The sequence below is a fragment of the Amphibalanus amphitrite genome, unplaced genomic scaffold (genome assembly GCF_019059575.1).
Source record: "Amphibalanus amphitrite isolate SeventyFive unplaced genomic scaffold, NRLGWU_Aamphi_draft 001128F_arrow, whole genome shotgun sequence".
In the NCBI taxonomy this organism is placed as follows: Eukaryota; Metazoa; Arthropoda; class Thecostraca; order Balanomorpha; family Balanidae; genus Amphibalanus; species Amphibalanus amphitrite.
This window is the reverse complement of record NW_024882622.1, coordinates 71,410-89,258: the sequence shown is the minus strand read 5'-3', so window position 1 is coordinate 89,258 and position 17,849 is coordinate 71,410. Positions and strand designations below refer to the sequence as shown.

General features: G+C 54.2%; 1 protein-coding gene across 1 annotated transcript in view; it reads left to right on the top strand.

Annotated features, from left to right (window-relative positions):
- Positions 1–17,849, top strand: part of LOC122370380 (Fanconi anemia group J protein-like) — a gene marked incomplete at its 3' end in the record, with an annotated part of 114,434 nt that overhangs the window by 34,077 nt on the left and 62,508 nt on the right. The window contains exons 3-4 of the mRNA XM_043345930.1: positions 10,142–10,234; positions 13,576–13,687. Coding sequence (XP_043201865.1) covers positions 10,151–10,234; positions 13,576–13,687 — 196 coding nt within the window. The remainder of the gene's footprint in view (positions 1–10,141; positions 10,235–13,575; positions 13,688–17,849) is intronic.

Sequence of the window (17,849 nt, the reverse complement as noted above, 5' to 3'; positions counted from 1 at the left end):
GATTGTTGCAGCTTCGGCAGGTCAGGATCGTTGGCTTGGTGTAGGGCGATGTCGGCCAAGCTCAGCAGGCCGGGTGAAGGTGTAGCTGCGGCAGAAGCCGGCGCAGACACTGAGCTGATCCGTGAGATGGCGTCAGCTACCGGGTTGAGGTGTCCAGGAACATGTCCGATCTTGCTGGTGTGCTGCAGAATCAGGTCCATGTGACGTTGTTCACGGAGAGAATGGTTGGCGTTGCCGTTGGCCTTGAGAGCAAAGACGAGCGGCTTGTGGTCCGTGAGGATCTCGAAGTCACATCCTTCCAGATAGGGCAGGAAATGTCGCACGGCGAGGTACATGGCGAGCAATTCCCGTCCAAAGGTGCTGTAGCGGCGTTGGGTGGGCGTGAACTTGCGCGAGAAGAAGGCGAGAGGCTGAAGAGAACCACCAACTCGCTGGTGGAGCACGGCGCCGGCTGCCGTGCTGCTGGCGTCAGTGCTGAGGCTCAGAGCTGCATCTTTGACGGGATGAGCGAGCTGGGTGACGTCAGCGAGGGCGGCTTTGGCTGCAGAGAAGGCGGCGTCTGCCTCTGGGGTCCACGTGACTGAAGCAGCTCGGTCGTCTGAGGCAGTCAGGCCGTGGAGAGGTGCCAGAAGAGCAGCAGCGTGTGGGATGAAGCGGTGATAGAAGTTGATCATCCCCAGGAACTTCTTGAGGCTCTTCTTTGACTCTGGACGGTCGAAGTTCTTGATCGCACTGACTCGATCGTCGAGAGGAGTGATGCCTCCGCTGGAGATCTGGTGGCCGAGGTAGGAGATGCTTTCCATGCCGAAGGCGCACTTCGATGGGTTGAGGAGCACACCGTTGCGGGAAAGACGGCTGAAGACCTCTCGGAGGTGTGTGAGATGCTCCGAGATGCTGCTGCTGGCGATGAGGATGTCGTCTACATAGACGAAGGCGAAGTCCAGGCCACGGAGGATGTGATCCATGAACCGTTGGAAGGTCTGGGCGCAGTTCCGGAGACCGTACGGCATACGGAGGAACTCGAAGGCGCCGAAGGGCGTTGTGATCGCTGTCTTGGCGATGTCTTCTGGGGCCATCGGTATCTGGTTGAAGGCCCTGACGAGGTCGAGCCGAGAGTAGATCGATGTCCCAGCGAGGCAGGCAGTGAAGTCGTGGAGATGTGGTAGTGGGTACCGGTCAGGCACTGTGATGCGGTTCAGTGCACGGTAATCACCACAGGGTCTCCAATCTCCAGACGACTTGGGCACCATGTGCAGCGGTGATGCATACCGACTGCTGCTGGGCCGGATGACTCCGAGGCTGAGAAGGCGCTGGAACTCTGCCTTGGCAGTGGCGAGTCGAGCTGGATCCAGACGGCGTGGGCGGCAGAAGACCGGAGGGCCGGTAGTCTCGATGTGATGTCGGACTGAGTGCTGTGGCTCCGGATGATGTGACGGCTGGGTGAGGCTGGGGAATTCTCGAAGGAGGTTAAGGAAAGCTGGGTTGTCGGTTCCGACGACGGCTGTCAGTCCGGTGGATGGCACTGAAGAGCGGGAAGCAGGTGAAGACAACTCAGTTAGGTGGTCGATGAGACGGCCTCTCTTGGTGTCGACGAGGAGATCATACGAGGAGAGGAAGTCGGCTCCTAGGAGAGGATGGGAGACGTCCGCGATGATGAAGATCCAGTTGAAATCTCTTCTGAGGCCGAGAGAAAGCGTGAGCATGCGCTGACCATAGGTCTGGATGCTGCTGTTGTTGGCTGCTTGCAGATCCAGTCCGTTGGTTCCGCGAGCACGATCGGTGGGTGTCGCTGGAAGAACACTGTACTCGGCTCCAGTGTCGATGAGGAAGGTGATGCCAGTGTTGTTGTCCTTGAGTCTCAGAAGGCCGCTGGCTGGAGGGACGTCAGGGTTGAGCAGGGCAGGTGCAGACGTCTGTGTCACCTGTCCTACTGCTGGTTTCCCGAAGTCTGAGTTGCGGTTGCAGACCACGAGCACGGTGACTGACATGAGCGCGCGTTGGTACCGAACTTGTGGTGGTACCAGCAGAAGGAAGCACCAGCGCCGGTAGATGTGTTGGTTGCAGGGCTGGGTGACCGGGCAGCAGCAGACAGGTCGCGTGGTGGACGGTGGCGAGCGCGGCCGGGGGCACGGGATGCAGACCTCTCTCGGCGGCGCGTCTCGTCCACCAGTGTGGCGACTGATGTTGTGAGGGCCGTGATACCAGTCAGCAGCTGGCTCATCAGGTCTTGGAGGTGGAAGGGTCCTGCAGGAGCAGCAGATGAGGCTGCAGCAGGCGCAGAAGTCGATACCGCAGCGAGAAGGCCTGAGGTAGGTGCAGCGACGTCCGACTGCTGCGGAAGCTCCAGGAGTCGGTCGGCAGTGCTAGCGATGGTCGCAAGGTCCGTCCCAGGCGGCAGGCACTGGAGGAAGGGCTGAGTCCGAGGCGGAAGAGCATTGAGGAAGATCTGGCGGATGAGCGGGGAATCTTGTGAGCCTTCAGCTTCAGCAAGGTCCAGGAGATGCCGAAGGAATTGGGAAGGACGCCTGTCGCCGAGTTGTTGGCCAGAGAGCAGGCAGCGAAGACGCTGTTCGACTGATTTGCCGAACCGCTGACGGATGGCGTCGGAAAGGATGGTGTAAGGTCGGTCGAGAGGAGGGTTGCGGAGGATGTCGGTGAAGTCGCGCAGGAGGTGGCCAGGAAGGAGAGTAGCGGCGATCCGGAAGCGGCTGAGCTCATCGTCCACAGCTGCCTGAGAGAAGAAGAGGTCGAGCTGGACGAGCCAGATCACGGGGTCCTCCTCGAAGAAGCGCGGCGGCGCGACGTGGCTGCGTGGCGCGGTCGCCACGCGGAGGTAGTCCGGTTGGGCGGCAGCGGCAGCAGCAGCAGCAGCGGCATGCGAGGCGGCGGCGGCGGCTGCACCGGCGCCGGCGGCTGCACCGGCTCCGGCGGCTGCACCGGCGCCGGCAGGCTGGGTCTTCTGGTCCATGGCTGCCGAGAGCAATGGTCGGGAAGATCGGTGGCGGCGACGGCGATCCGGCGATCGGCAGGTGCTGCGGTGCAGCTGCAGAGGTAGCCGTTCGGTAAGATGAGCCGATGAAGTAGCTGGTCCTTAGTGCAGCAGTAGTAGTCGGCGTTATCCAGTTTCACACAGCACAAAAGAAGGATCCTCGTGGAGACACACCATCCGCCACTTCCTTCCTACACAAAGAGAGCTGGAGGAGATAGCTCAGGGTGCAGGCCAGTGTCGGTGTGCCAGGGAACACGAGGGGATAGCGATCCCTTAGTGCGCAGAACGCGGGGTCACCAATCTGGCTGGTGTAGCCAGTAGAAACACTGTAAGATACAGATATCTCTTGTATTTCGCCACAAAATCGAGACATATATAATTTTACATACGAACTTACTTATCTAGTATTGCACACATGTTGGCGAGAACATCGAATGTAATAAACGAATACATATGGTTTTTAATATACACATAGCCAATGCAGTTGTCCAAACAATACAGCAGTTTAAGCGAACGGAACGTTAAAAGGGGGACGCACAACTTAATCGAAGGCTTTAGCAATTTAGAGACTGGTAAAAGCGACACCTATTAACAAAACTGTAACTCGCGGTTCACAGCATCTAGCGGCGACCGGCAGAAGTACATGGGCCTAGCGGTGACCGGCAGAAGTACATGGCTACACTGCTTCTGGGCTCGGGTGTACCTAGGTGTCAGGAGGAGTACAGTGCCTATCTTTCTAGACCGACTTCTGGCGGCTATATTCCCCCTCCCTCTCCACATGGTTGTCCCAGCATTGAGCCTCATCACCAATTGCCTCGGCGAGCTCTAGTGACGACGCTCAGTTCCTAACTGCACGCTCCAGTTGTGGTCATGACGAGACCCCATCCCCCAGCAAAAACACATCATTATCCGGCGGTGTCGTGCCTGCCGCCGCAGCGGACCTATCACGGACAGTGGACCCGCGGAGGTCCCTCCACCTGGAGTGCCCGACACAGTTGTAATGGGGGATGCACGAACCTCAGTACCGTTACTTCATGCACGCCAACCGCAATGTATTTTTATTGATAGATCAAAGCGAATCCATCAGCCTTCAGGCTTATCGCGTTCGACCTTTAGGTGCTAGAGTTTCATTCGCGGTCAGCATCACGTTTGCGGTTTTGGTAAACGAACGCTGGCATCGTCAGTGAGGTGTTTGTGGGTCCCGCGGTGGTGGGGACGCTTGGCATCTCCCACGACCTTTGTGATGTGGATGGGCTCCACAGCTGAAACTGATACACACAGCAGCTGAGACTCGGTGATGGCACCACAATGTGACAGTAGTGGCGCGCCGTCGGCAATCCATCACGCAACGAACGTGGCGCTCACCTGACCATCGCGGCGCACACCGCCAAAAACGCCACCAGCCTCCGCACTGCGCCGAAAAACGTGGGAGCCGACGCACACCGGCACCTCTCGGCTCAGTAAAGCGTCGAGTGGCACGTCAGATGGGCCGCGCGCGCTGAATGGTGTCCGGCCTTGTGTGACCTGACGGCCAGGGTCAGGTCAGGGTCGGCCGACTGACTTGTCAGCAGCCCTGGGTCAGTGGGACGTTTTGGGCGCGGTGGCATGAGGTAGGGAACACCTGCTCGGGCTGTTGTGATTAAACTCCTGGGAAGTTCGCATCCAGTTTTGAGATAACATTTATTGCAGCAGTTCCGTTGGCTTTCACGTTAAGCTCCAATGTTGGTTCGGTTTCACTCGTTAGTTTACTAGCAGTTCCACGTGGGTACTGAGAATTGCAAACTGGTCGTGAAACCCTTGCAGATGTCAGTAAGGCGAAATCGGTGGATTCCCGCAGTGACAGTCGCAGTCTCAGCAATAGGAAAATGACAAACTCTTGCATGCATGTCTTTCAGCTAATAACATTGACACACCATTTGCGGCGGTGTCATGTAGCAGAAACAGCGATCGTGAACCAGCTGCCGTGGTATCCAGCAGCTGCTCTTATATTGAATCCATCTTTGTTACCTGCATAGCAATATCACAGACGTTCCGTGACAAAAATTGGCACCAGAATGTCTCTTTCAGCGCTCAGCTGCGGGAAGCTGCTGAGCTTGCTGCACGGATCTCCTCTGGATGAGAGGAAGATACCCTTAGCTACAGGCTGGGGGCCGGTCGGCAAAGTGACGAGGTGGAGACGGTGAATGTTCATGTATTCACCTGCGCAGTGTGTATGTCGTCCTAAGCGGAATTTTCTCACAACAAAAGCTTGAAACCCGACACATGACCTCGACATACTTTATCATGTCATTCGAACTTATAACTTTTCATCCAGTCTATTTTTTCTATGAAACAGTTCTCTGTCATACAAATCTAAGGAGGCTCATGATCATTTATCAGCCTGGCCTATCAAAAGTATTTGCTCCTCTTCAGATGTTTTCCAATTTGCCCATCCCATCCGCCTGCATTTCTCATCTGTCAAGCGTCCGCCTGTTGTTCAGCTGTGTCCGGTAGGCGGAGCGTCTGTCCATAGCCCGTATGGCCGTGTGTCCGCTGCCACTCTCTGCCTGTCCGAAATCGAGCTGGAGTATTAGCGTCTACATGCCCTGTGGCACCTGCTTACGCGCCGTCTCGTATTGTATTTGATACTTTTTCACCTCCGCGCTTTTGATTCACTTCTGTCATCTAGCCCGAGTACCGCTCACGCTTACGCCCGCTCCGTCCAGTTTGCGCTCTGCCGTGCCCCTGTCCGGTGCCCCTTCAGTCGTCCGGCGGGTGCTGTGCGGCTCAGAGCCCACTCTGCCGTGCCGCTGTCCGGTGTCCTCTGTCCACCGGCGCGGCTGCTGTCCGGTGCAGAACCGAGCGGCTGCTGCGGCCGTGTGTCGGTCACAGATAGCGATCTGCGCCCGCCGCCGCCGCCGCCTGCCACTCTGGACGTGATAGACCAGCTCCATAAAGCGCCGACGAATAATACGACCCACTATCTGATGCTGGCCAGGGGCGCGCCCAGGGGGAGGCGGACACCCACCTGGCCTGGGATGCTGGCCAGTCGCCGCTGCCGGGGGTGGTGTGACGCCGTCTCAGCGGTGCTGTGACGCCGTGCCGGGCCGGCCGCGCTGCCGTCGCTGCCGCCGCCGCTGGCCGCCCCCGGGCCGTAAAACCAGTAGCTGCTGAGGTGTCGGCGGCGGTCCGGCCGGCCCGGTCGGTGCGCCTCAAACGCCGCCGCCGCCCGGTTCGGCGAACCCGGCGCGGTGACGGATCGGCGCAGTGGCGGAGCGCCGCTTTGGCGTGCCGCGCGCCGACCAGCAGGCCTCTCAGAGCAGCCGCCTGCTCTAGGGGGGGGGGGGGGGAGGCACTGCAACCGGCAGACAGGACAGGGCGGCAGAGTGGGCCGGAACTGGATAGAACGAGATATTTGTGAAATAGGTCAAAACGGCGACATCATATGCGGGGTAGAATATCTGGACAAATGAGGTCTCTGGTCGGGACAGAACACTGAACGGAACATTAGACAAACATGAAATGTTTGGAATAAGGCCTGTGATTGGAACCTGTTCCGCTAGATTTAGGTACGGCAATCAGCTAGTACCTAACCTATACTGGTGATTGGTGATGTTGCTTACGATAAAACAACACTGTCGGATAATTGCAATAGTGTCTACTATTGCAAGACCGCTACTAGCAATGTATGCCGTTTTCTATTTCTTCGCCAAGAAGGTCCGTGAACCAGTTGAATTCATAACTTTCGGTTTCATTCTGTTTGCCGGATGCTGGCTCGGGCTGGCGACACTGACAATGGAATAGTCATAACGACTACGCAGAAGCGGGATAACGGAGAAGCTCACTAGCCAGAAGCTGGGGAGCGCAGCGAATAGCAAATGGGGTGGCGATTCTGCAAACGCTCTGTATCAGATGCGGTCGGCACGGCTCGTGTAACTTTTCACATTTGCCGCGGCGCCGTGGACGGGCTGTAAATCTGAGGTCCGAGTGCTCCGTGGGTGGCGCCGGCTGCCTCCGTGCCGGCCCGTTCCACCGGCCGCCGTTCCACTGAACTGGCCTGTAAGACGTCCATACCTCCGGCGCCCGGCAGTTTCCTCGTAGTGTCAGCGCCACGCAATAGTCGTGTTCTCAGCGACTACTGTTCTGTAAAGTTAGCCAGTCTGTCGAGAATGCAGATGATATTTTTACGAGCCGTCTTTCCTGGTTGACACTTTCGGATGGCATCCAAGCGGACGGCTCACCTCAGCCGCTAGCCATGCACATTGTGTGCAAATCGCATTGAATCGGAGCAGAGTTGCGTGTGCGGCATGCAGTCATATCTGCATCGCCCCGGAAACGTTGGCAAATTCCAAAATGGATAGCCAATCGAAGTCTGTTGAAATTACGTGATATTGGTATGTTGTTGCTGACCAAATGGAGCGGAGCGTTAGGGTTATCATTGTCTTTATTAACATGGGTGTTGGGTGTTCACGTGCGAACACGTGGTGGCTCGTGTTTCGAGAAAAGGCAGGTGCTATTGGAACAGTTGTGACCTACAGGAATCGCCCTTGTGCTCTTTATTTGGAGATTCGCCATGACGCTGGCCTGCTGGGTTATGTGACTTTCTTGGAATAATAATACACTGCTGTTCTATTGTTCTCCCTGACGAGTAACTGTTTGCCGCCAATGTACTGATTAGGCGACAGTGGCACTTCAATTACGCTCCATTCGATATTCACATAGTACTTCCTGTCGCCTCTTTCCGGGTACTGACAGCCTTCCCGCTTTTTATCCCTTTCTCCTTGCAATTTGTAACAGTGTTGCCATGCACCTAGTCGACTGGTGCCCTAATCTAGCCACTCATCTCTGCCGAGTGTCCCATGGGGACCTCCCCCCCCCCAGCGGAGCGCCGGCCGATGGCGGTGGTCCACCGTGCATTCCCGGCGAGTGTGCACCTCAGTGACCCACGGCGGCGGGCCGTGCACCCGCCACGGCGGCGGGTCGTGCACCCGCCACGGCGGCGGGCCGTGCACCCGCCTCTGCGGCGCGCGTCTGTCATCGTAATCCAATAGGCGGCTGGGCCTGCGGCGGTCCGTCTGATGTGGCTCTGCTCGGAGAGTGGGCCGGCCGGGCGGGTATGGTCACAGACCAGCGTGTCACAGAGAAGCTGGTCAGAGACGGACGTCTCACACAGCTCCGCTATGGTCACACGCCCACAGAGAGGATGGCCAGAGGACGGCTGTTGAACGCGTCGGGACGGGTGGTGGGTGATGGGACGGGGACGGATGTTGGGCGGTTGGTGGGTGGGATGGGGCAGTGAAGGATGATGTGTGGTGGGTGGGCACTGGGCAGGGATAGTTGGTGGTTTATTTCATTGGATGGTGAGGGAGAAACTGGATTATTAAAAGAGGCGGTGAATCTTTTGCTTTTAGCCAAAGGCGAAGATAAAACAGGTGCACTAATGGTTGCAAAGATTGGTGGGGGAAGGGACAGCCCTGTTACATGTCACTTGCCCGTTGCAACCTGTTACCTGTTCCTGTTCCTGCCCAGTACCTGTTCCTGCCCATTGCAACTAAAGAGCCCTCTGGCACCCCTACCTACGGACACTCACATCCTTCGGCCATCCACACCAGCGCGCAGCAACAGCCCGGCAGACCAGCCGAGTGGCTAGAGCGGACGAGTGGTGATAGACGAGATCTGCTCTCACGGCGATCGGACCTCCTCTCGGTGACTCACACCTCTGAGCTCCGGGAACAGACCGGTGCACAAACAGGCGCTCTGAATCGCATGCCCGGTCGGCGAGCCGCGCCGCCGCGCCGCGTATCGGAGCCGATGGAGCGGCGAGGTGGGGACAGACGGACGGACGGGTGGGGTGGGGTGGGCGCTCAGACGGCGGTTGCTGCACGGCATGCTGGCGGCACGTCGGTATCGACAGCCGCTGGCCATATATGGTGGGACGGCCGGCACTGGATGGTCGCGGGTGCTGTGTGGTGCTTTGTGGGGTATAAAGTATGGTGTGATGCTGGGCGTTAAGCTCGTTTGAAAACAACTGGGCACCTCGGATCATTTCAACTTGACATTTGGGGGACTCATAGGTTACCTACCCAAAGACAACCTCAAGGCAACCCCTAGTCATGATCAACTTCGCCTTTGGGTCGCCCAAAGCTTATCCAAAGGTTAACCCAGAACGTCCCCAAATCGGTCCCGATCATCCAAAAGTCACGCGAAGGTGAAATGAAGGCAACTTTTTGTCGCCGTTAGGTCACCCTGCGCAACGGTTTAGCTCCTGTCCCTCTGGCGGACTTTGCTGGCCGGCAAGCGGACGCAGCCCTCTGAATCCATCCACAGCACAACTGCTGCCCCCCATCTCTTATTTGCCTCTGTCTGTGTCTCTTACCGAACATTGTCCCAACGCACGGTACGTTTTTGCTGGGATGTCAGAGGGGAAAATTGCTCGCCAAATAGAGGATGAGAGTGAAAAATGTCAGTCAGTCAAGGCCCAAAATGAGTGGAAAAGAACCAAGAACATTAACTCATATACATGGGGCATATAGTGGAATGTAATGCAACCATCAACGCAAGTGCTTCTTGGTGGAATAGAGAATGGAAAATTGGTCTTGATATTTGAGGTGAGAGTGAAAAATGATTTTCATTTGGATGTCACTCACCATACGAATCGGCATAGTTATTTTGGGGCACTGTAACCGAATGACTATGACCGGCAGGGACTCTCAAGTACATGATCGGTAAACCGTCAACATACGTGTACTTCACGTAGGTACTTCACCACATTGACGTATAGCTTGGCTCCCGCTATCTGTGTCTTCGCCCGTAGGTGTCTTCGTAGGTGTCTTCGCCCGTTCATCGACATAAAATCGTAGCCTGACCTGGCGCTTTCGGTCCACCTACGGGCTTTGGCCACTGGTTGTAGCGTATGTACGTAGCCTGATGTGGTCGCTGTCTGTGTGTGATGTTCTGTCTGTGTGGAATGCTCTGTATGTGTGTGATGTTCTGTCTGTGTGGAATGCTCTGTGTTTGATATTCTGTCTGTGCATGTGTGATGTTCTGCCTGTGTATGATGTTCTGTCTGTTTGATGTTCTGCCCGTGTTTGATGTTCTACCTGTATCTGATGTTCTGGCCTGTATGTGATGTTCTGCCTATGTCTGACGTTCTGCCCGTCCCTCTGTCCGCAGGCCGCCGCCATGGGCCGCGACTACACAATCAGCGGAGTGAAGGTGGCCTTCCCCGAGAACGCCTACCCCTGCCAGATGGCCATGATGGCAAAGGTGAGGAACGGTGAGACGGGAGGAGGTGGATTTGATACTGGTCTCGACAACAGATATGTGCGGCTTGGAAGGTTCTTTCTATTGCTCTTACTACGGTGGTGATAGCGCCCTGTCTGGATGCGACAGGGCTGGGAAGTGGGATGGTGTCCTCTGCGCGACCTCCTTTGTCTTGGGCTTACTCTGTGCCTGTCCGATGCATTTTGGTGACCGTCCCGTGTCTGCCCACTGCCCACTCAGCCCAGTATCTGTAACACGCCGGTCCTGTGTCTGTCCTGTGTATATCCTGTGTCTCCCCTATGCCTGTCTGTCCTGTGACTGTCCTGTGCCTGTCCCGTCTACCCTACATATATCGGTCCTGTGCCTATCTTATGCCCGTCATGTGTGTGTCCTGTGTCTCTCCCGTGTCTGTCCTGTCTGCTCTAAGTCGGTCCTGTGTGTCCTATTGTCGGTCACATGTCGGCCCTGTGTCTCTGAGTTTGAACGAGTGTGAGCGTCGTTGTCTCCCCGGTGCGTACACTGTTCGGCAGTCGTCTGCTTTGAACCAGCTAAGGAGCCGACTGGGAGTCCATGGAATGTCGGCCGACCCCCTAAAACTGGCCCGGCAGGTCGCTAATGGGCCCAGCTGGTTGGTTGGTCTAACCTAGCTCTGCTGGCTATGAGCGGACGGGCGGCTGAGGGACGGGTGCAGAGGTAGTCGTAGTGCAGGACGCAGTGTGGCGCTGAGAGGGCAAAGTGTGGCGTGGATAGAATATTCAGCTTGGTTTGTTCAGCTTGGTGTTCAATGGAGTGGGTGCAGTTGCGATATTGCGGTCATCAGAGAGTATAGTGCGATTACAGGGGAGAAACTGGAAGAGTAGTGGCCAGTGGGTATACGAGTATGACGCCGTTTAGGCGAAGAACGAGGGAGCTCAGCATTGGATGTGTGAAGTGTGGACTGTGATTGGATTCGAAATTTCCCATAAAACATGGGACTTTCTAATATTTGACAATATACATAAACGATAAGTGGAATATTTATATATTTTCCTAGGCTGTCGTCTGGGTGATTCGTTTTCATCTCATACTCATCCAGCGGCGTATTTAGAAAATCGCGAAGGGGGGGGCCAAGGGTTTGGAGGGCGCCACCTCACCCAAGGAGGGCGCCATACGGTCGCGAGATAAAAAAACGCTCAGCGGGGTGGGGGGGGGGGTTGGGAGGCGTTTTTTACCATGCCACCAGTTTTTTTTTTTGCGTAACCTCGTATAGGTCGCGCTGCATTGATTTTGCATCGTGTGTATTCTTTATACTCCAGGTCACAAAAGGTCAAGTGTTCTTGAAATGCTGCGCCGAAGGCGCGCGAAATTTTTGAAAACAACCTTTTCCTCCGCTTTTTAGGCACGCCTTTTATACGATCACCGTTCAAAGCTCCTCTCGCTCTTTTACCAAATTTGAAGGTGTAAAAAATACCTAAGGTTTGGTCGGGCCGCTGCCACACAAACTGTATAGAAAGCTTGGCTCATGGGTGTCGATGTATAAAAGTTTATTGGCGGTGGCATATCTACGCACCAAATCACCGTATCGGATTGATACCGGAGAGCGAGATGCGTAAACATCATCCAAATTACCTCAGACCAGCCTTCATAGCCTTCTCACAGATGCATACAGTGTACCCACATAACCAGTTTCAATCACCGAAACTTCAGATGCCTGCTGTTGCGGCCGAACCTGTTGACAATACTTAATCGTAATCCATATAGATGCCATGATGCACGTAAAGTAGGATCAATCCGTTAAGACCAAAGACGTGTTTTATGCATCGTAGAGCGTAGATAGTTTTGGTAGGTATAGGTACTTCATTCATTGTGCTGAATGCACGTTCATTTGTGGCAGTTTTCACAGGCAAGACATCAACTATGTGCAATAGAACGACTAAGTTGAAAAACATGCCAAAGGAGTAAATAAATTATAAGAGGGCAGCGATCAACGGATGTTGCCAATAGGTAGAAGGGCTGCGATCCACAGGAGGGCGCTAATAGGTAGGAGAGCCCCGATCAACATCCCGAGTTTCGATAGTAGGGCATCGATAGGTAGGAAGTTGGCGAGCAGCAGGAGGGCGCCAATGGATAGAAGGGCAGCGATCAACAGGAGGGCACCAATAGGTAGGAGGGCCCCGATCAACAATCAACAGGAGGGCGCCACCAGGTAAGAGGGTGGCGAGGAACAGGAGAGCACCAATAGGAGGGTGGCGATCAACAAGAGGTCGCCAATAGGTGGGAGGGCGGTCATCAACTGGAAGTCGTTAATGAGCGGAAGGGTGACGATTAAAATGGGGGTGGCAATGGTGAGGAGGGCGCCTTTGCTCAAGAGGATGACACGAACAGGAGGGCGTCTGTGCGGAGGGCGCTGGTCAACAGGCAGGTACCAGTGGATAGGAGGGCGGTGATCAACAGGAGGGTGCCAGTGGTTAGGAGGGCGGCGATCAACACGAGGGCGCCAATAAGAGAAGGGCCCCGATTAACATTCAACAGGAAGGACTAGGGAACCAATAGGTAGGAGGGCGGCACTGAACAATAGGGTGCCAAAAAGGAGAAAGGCGGCCTTGAAAATTTCACATGAGGGGGCAATAGGTAGGAGAGCGCCAATAATTATGAGGACGCCGATCAGCAGAAGGGCGGCAATATGTAGCAGGGTGGCGACCTACAGGAGGGCGCCTTCGGGTGAGAGGGCGCTTATTTACGGGACAGCGGCTTACATAGGCGACCACCGTTACGCTTAGAGAGCTACAGCCTACAAATGTGGTTGGAGGGCGCCCGAGGGAGCCCTCCAACCGTATTTGGAGGGCGTATTTGGAATGGGCGTCCTCCGAGGGCGCCCTCCATCCGTATTTTCCCTGTAAACACATTCGCGATTGGAGGGCGCCCTCCAGTCGCGATTGTTTTTCGATTCGATTATATCACAATTGCATTTGCGATTGGAGGGCGCCTTCGGCGCCCTCCAATCGCAAAGGGCGCCTTCGGCGCCCAAGGGGGGGGGGGGGGGGGGGGGGGCCATGGCCCAGTGGCCCCCCCCTGCCTACGCCCCTGTACTCATCTTATCTTCCAAGATGTTCTGGGCAGCAATCGCCACGCCATGTGTGGATCGCCCATGATCGTAAATACATACATTCACGCTTTCCATCTTCTTGAAAGTGTTCAAACAAATCCAGGGAGCGTTATCGCGGAGTGCCTTCTGGAGATCTGAGGCTTACGTTGGCCTTGGTGTGTAACCGGCCGTGCGGCGGGCCGGGCTGTGGGCCAGTGAGTTCGACCTCCGCGCTGTCCGGCTATCATCCAATCCACCTCCCCTCGCTCTCCGTTTCCAGATAATGCAGGGTCTGAAGCGCGGTCAGAACTGCCTGCTGGAGAGCCCCACCGGCTCGGGGAAGACGCTGGCGCTGCTCTGCGCCTCGCTGGCCTGGCAGCAGGCCGAGTGTGGTGAGTACAGCCCCCGTCTCGTCTCCCGTCCCTCGCTCTGGAGGCTTCTCCGGAGCCCCCGCATGTGACGCGCCGGGCGGCCGCCGGCGGACTGGCTAGTTACCCCACCGGCCGCAGAGCGGCGCTAGTGAGGTAGTTCGCGGCCTGGCCTGCAGGTAGCAGCACCTCACGACTCGCCAGCGAGATATGCAAATATTTTTCGGAGCGCTTGCGATTGGCTCTTGCATGCTCGCTGGGGCTAAGATGGTGGACGGGAGGATTTTCCCAGGTTTAAGCGCACGGATCCGAGACAGCTGCAACTTATCTCTTCCGAATTTTAAGTTCTTGCATGCATGAATATCTTAGCGGTCCTGCACAAAGACTGGCTTAGATTTATCCAGGGACATAGGTACCAATTGAAGGCAGGGCAGGTACCTATATGCATAGGGAAAATCAGTCATCCGTTTTCTAGAGGATAGAGGATGTGACGTAGATTGGCGAAATGATTGGTGAGGACTAAAATCTGCAACGATTTGACATTGCAACCATATAATAATCAGTGATTCGGTTATTTCGTGAAAAATATATTTTGTGTGAATAAGTGCAGAATGAAAAATAGTGGCGCGAAATGTACGCTGTCCGGTGCAACATTCTTTTCGGGAGTACCTAGTTATTTGCCCGATTTTTTTTTTTAAGTTGTTAAGTATAAGGCGCACATTTCCTTTTTGGCAGAGTTTATTAACTTTGTCGGCGAGTCATGAAAACAATTGCCATTGAACAGGAAAGTGTCTGGTACCCTTTTTTGGTATCTGGGCACCGATTGCATACTAAAGACACTGACGTATCTTACAGCTCACTTTGTTAGTCCTCCAGTACTAGTCTATGGCATTGGTGACCTGAGGCCTCTTGCACCAGAATACCTAGTTAGGTAGAATTTGAATTTACCTAGGTAGGCAGTTTGGTGCAAGAGGCGTCTGGTTGACGATACCATACATGTAGATGAAACGTCGAGGGAAGTCGAGCCTCCGACCGTTTACCAGAGGTAGATTTTTGTACCCACCGCAAATAGCGAGGGCGTACCTATACAAATGGGTTCGTCTTTAGGCTTGACTCGAAATGTTGCAATTAAGTATGATAGGTAAATAAATCTACGTACATTTGTCTTCCTTTACGTACAAGTTGTAGTGTTTAGTATTCGGTGTTTGTATTGTATGTTCATTGTTTGATCACCAAACATTAGCGCAACATCATATCGGTTGCATCCACCTGAAACCCTCTCGAAGCGGTTCGATTTACTGTCAGTTCAGTTCAGACAATGGTACGGATTCGTCCACTAGGGACGAAATTGGGAACCATTCTGTCGACTAGTTGTCCACATTTCAATCAAAAAATGTGATATTGCCTAACCATCACCTGCTGGCGTCATCTGTTGGTCACTGGCCAATGTCACCAACCAATATCACCGACCAATATCACCAACCAATATCACCGGCCAGTATCGTAAGTCTGACACCACCCAGTGTCACCAGGCGGCGTCTCCACCGGCATCCACTACCCTCCCCGTCTCTCCGACCGTCCGTCCAGCCTCCATTTCTGTCGCACCGAGTTAGTGCCGGCTCATCGGCCTGTCGCGGCCCGCTGGACATTTTGAAGGACCCGTCCGCGACGCTCAGTGTCTCCGGACACGGGGACCGGTGGGACCGGGCTCCCCGCGCAGACGGAATGGTGGGACCCGGGCCCGTCCCGTCGGCTGGGACGGGAAGGGACGGCAGTGGTCGGGGGTCACACAGTGAGAGGTGGTGGCGGGCTGATGGGCGGTGGTCGGGGATCGTACTCCGATAGGCTGGCTGATGGATAGGTAGTGATCGAACAGTAGGGTTATGCGTGCTCCTCTCACTCCCGCAGTTGACCCGGCTGGTTTTCCCCATTCTGAATCAGCTTCCAAAATAAATTTGCACCAAGGAGTTGTGCTAGGAAAACACTTATTGCGTTGTCTTGGTGGAGTGTGGTGCTAAGGATTTGATTAGATGAGGCCTCGGAGACGTCTTGCACCAAAATACCTATAACCTTGGTAAATTGCGATTACTTAAGATTATCTTGAACCGGGCACCCGCTTAAAAAAAAACTACCGCTATGATTTACCTATAAATTTTGCCAAGCAGCTAAAGGTTTGCATTTGAAGTCGGTGCAAGCAAAATTCTCGCCACTAGTCACAAAATTGTGCAAATATTTTTTTCCGGTTTTACCTAGCTCGATATTTTGGTGCAAGATCCCTGCTCTTGCACCAAAAATAATTTAAGAATTGTTTACAGCAAATGTATAAGCGTTTTGGTTTCGATTGCTGGGAAGCTACCGAAAGGACATTCGTGCGTTATTTTAATCATATTGGTTGTTTTTTCCTCGAATAATTTGTATGCAAATGGCACACGGCAATTTGTTGTCTGCTGTTATTGAAAGGGCCTGGCTAGGTCCAATGCGTAACCATCCATATCAGTTATTTGATGTTGACGACATAGGTGTGAACGATAGTGAGGTCCATGTCTTGTGTCAACGCAGGAAGACCTGTCAATCACGCGACCCCATGATCGTTCAGATATTGAAATGATTGAGCGAATTTACTCATCTGGCTTTATTTCAAACCTGTAACAAGTATTTGGTCATTGAGTTTTCGAATTTTGTGAGTTTTGAAATGCAGTTGATTGAAGTTTTTACACAGGATTGTGTTGAGAGGAGTATTGTGGATTGTGAAGGAAGGAGTAGGATTGAGCGGAATGAGCGTATGAACAATATCATGACGTATGTATGTTACTGTACAGTATATCTAAAAAGTATGTCCCCTGGTTTGGCTCTCCCACAGGAGGCGAATCGGTAACTTGGCTGAATCTCAGTTGCGGCACCCGGCCGCCAGGGTCGCTGCCGCGCGAGCGGCCTTGACCGCTCGCATGTCATTGGCAGTTCGGTCCCTCCCCATCTATACCGAGGTGGGGAGGGGAGAAGAGGGGAAGAGAGGGGAGGGAGCGGCATCCGCTCGGCACTTGGCGATACCTGGCTGACCCCGCGCTCCCTCGCTGACCTTTGTCCTGCCCTCAGGCGAAACCCGACTTCCTGGCCTGTAGCGGCCCAGCGGAAAACCGAGCTCGCGGGGCGCGACTCCATTGGCCCAATCTTATAAATGGAATGCTGTCGTATTCACGGCATTAGATAATATTAATAGTGATACCAGCAGTGGATGTGGTAAAATACAGTCCAAAATAAACGAAAGCACTCGATTCGTGCATAATGCGCCCTCCCATTCAAATAAGCCCGCCCACTTCGATAGATGGTGTAGTTTCTTAGGGCGTGAAAGATGCAAAACACTACCGATTTTTTTTTTTTTAGCTCGGCCACTGGGACCGACAATATACAATTGACTGAAATGCATGAAAACCATTTTGCATTTAGGTAATAGCCGTTTTCTGCACCCAAACTTTAGCCAGTGACGCCCTGTCCATTCTAAAGCGTTTATAAGATTGGTCCCAGCACCCGATTTTATATGAGGAAGTCGTTTAAAAAGCATCTTATTTCTAACGAATTTATTATTATGGCCACTTTTACAGGACGTCTATAGAGCTTTGACTTTTACATTTCTTCCTCGTTCAGGAGAAACGTTTTAACCCTCGCCGGACCTTCAGGTTTTCTGAATACCGAGGGGACGTTGGGGGTTGGAAGTGAGGAAACAACCCCCTTCGCCGATTCGCCCCTACTTGAGCTAGAGCCTCACGAAAGAAACGATCGTGTGCGTCGTTACGAAATGCAGCGATTGGTCTCCGATTTAAGGACCAGGGTCAGCCGATGACTTCGGAGGTCAGGTCAAGTGGCCCAAGGCACAGGTTCGGTTTTTGGTCAATAACTTCGCTAAAAATGATCGCAGATCCGCGATTTTAGCAGCATCGTGTTTCTCTAGCTCAGGCGTGTCGAATGGTATACTTTTTCTTCGGGTGAGATCAACTTAACCCTCGCCCGTATAGAGGGGGGGGGTCGAACGGACCCCTCTCCCTCGGTTTTTCGCGAATAACTCGCGTAAAAAGCGGCCGATCGCGACGAAACTTTCGTTACCCTCGCGTTAATCAATTTTACACCCACCCTGAAATTGTCATGACCCTGACCTTAATGACCTTTGACCTGCGACCTACTTTTCGAGACC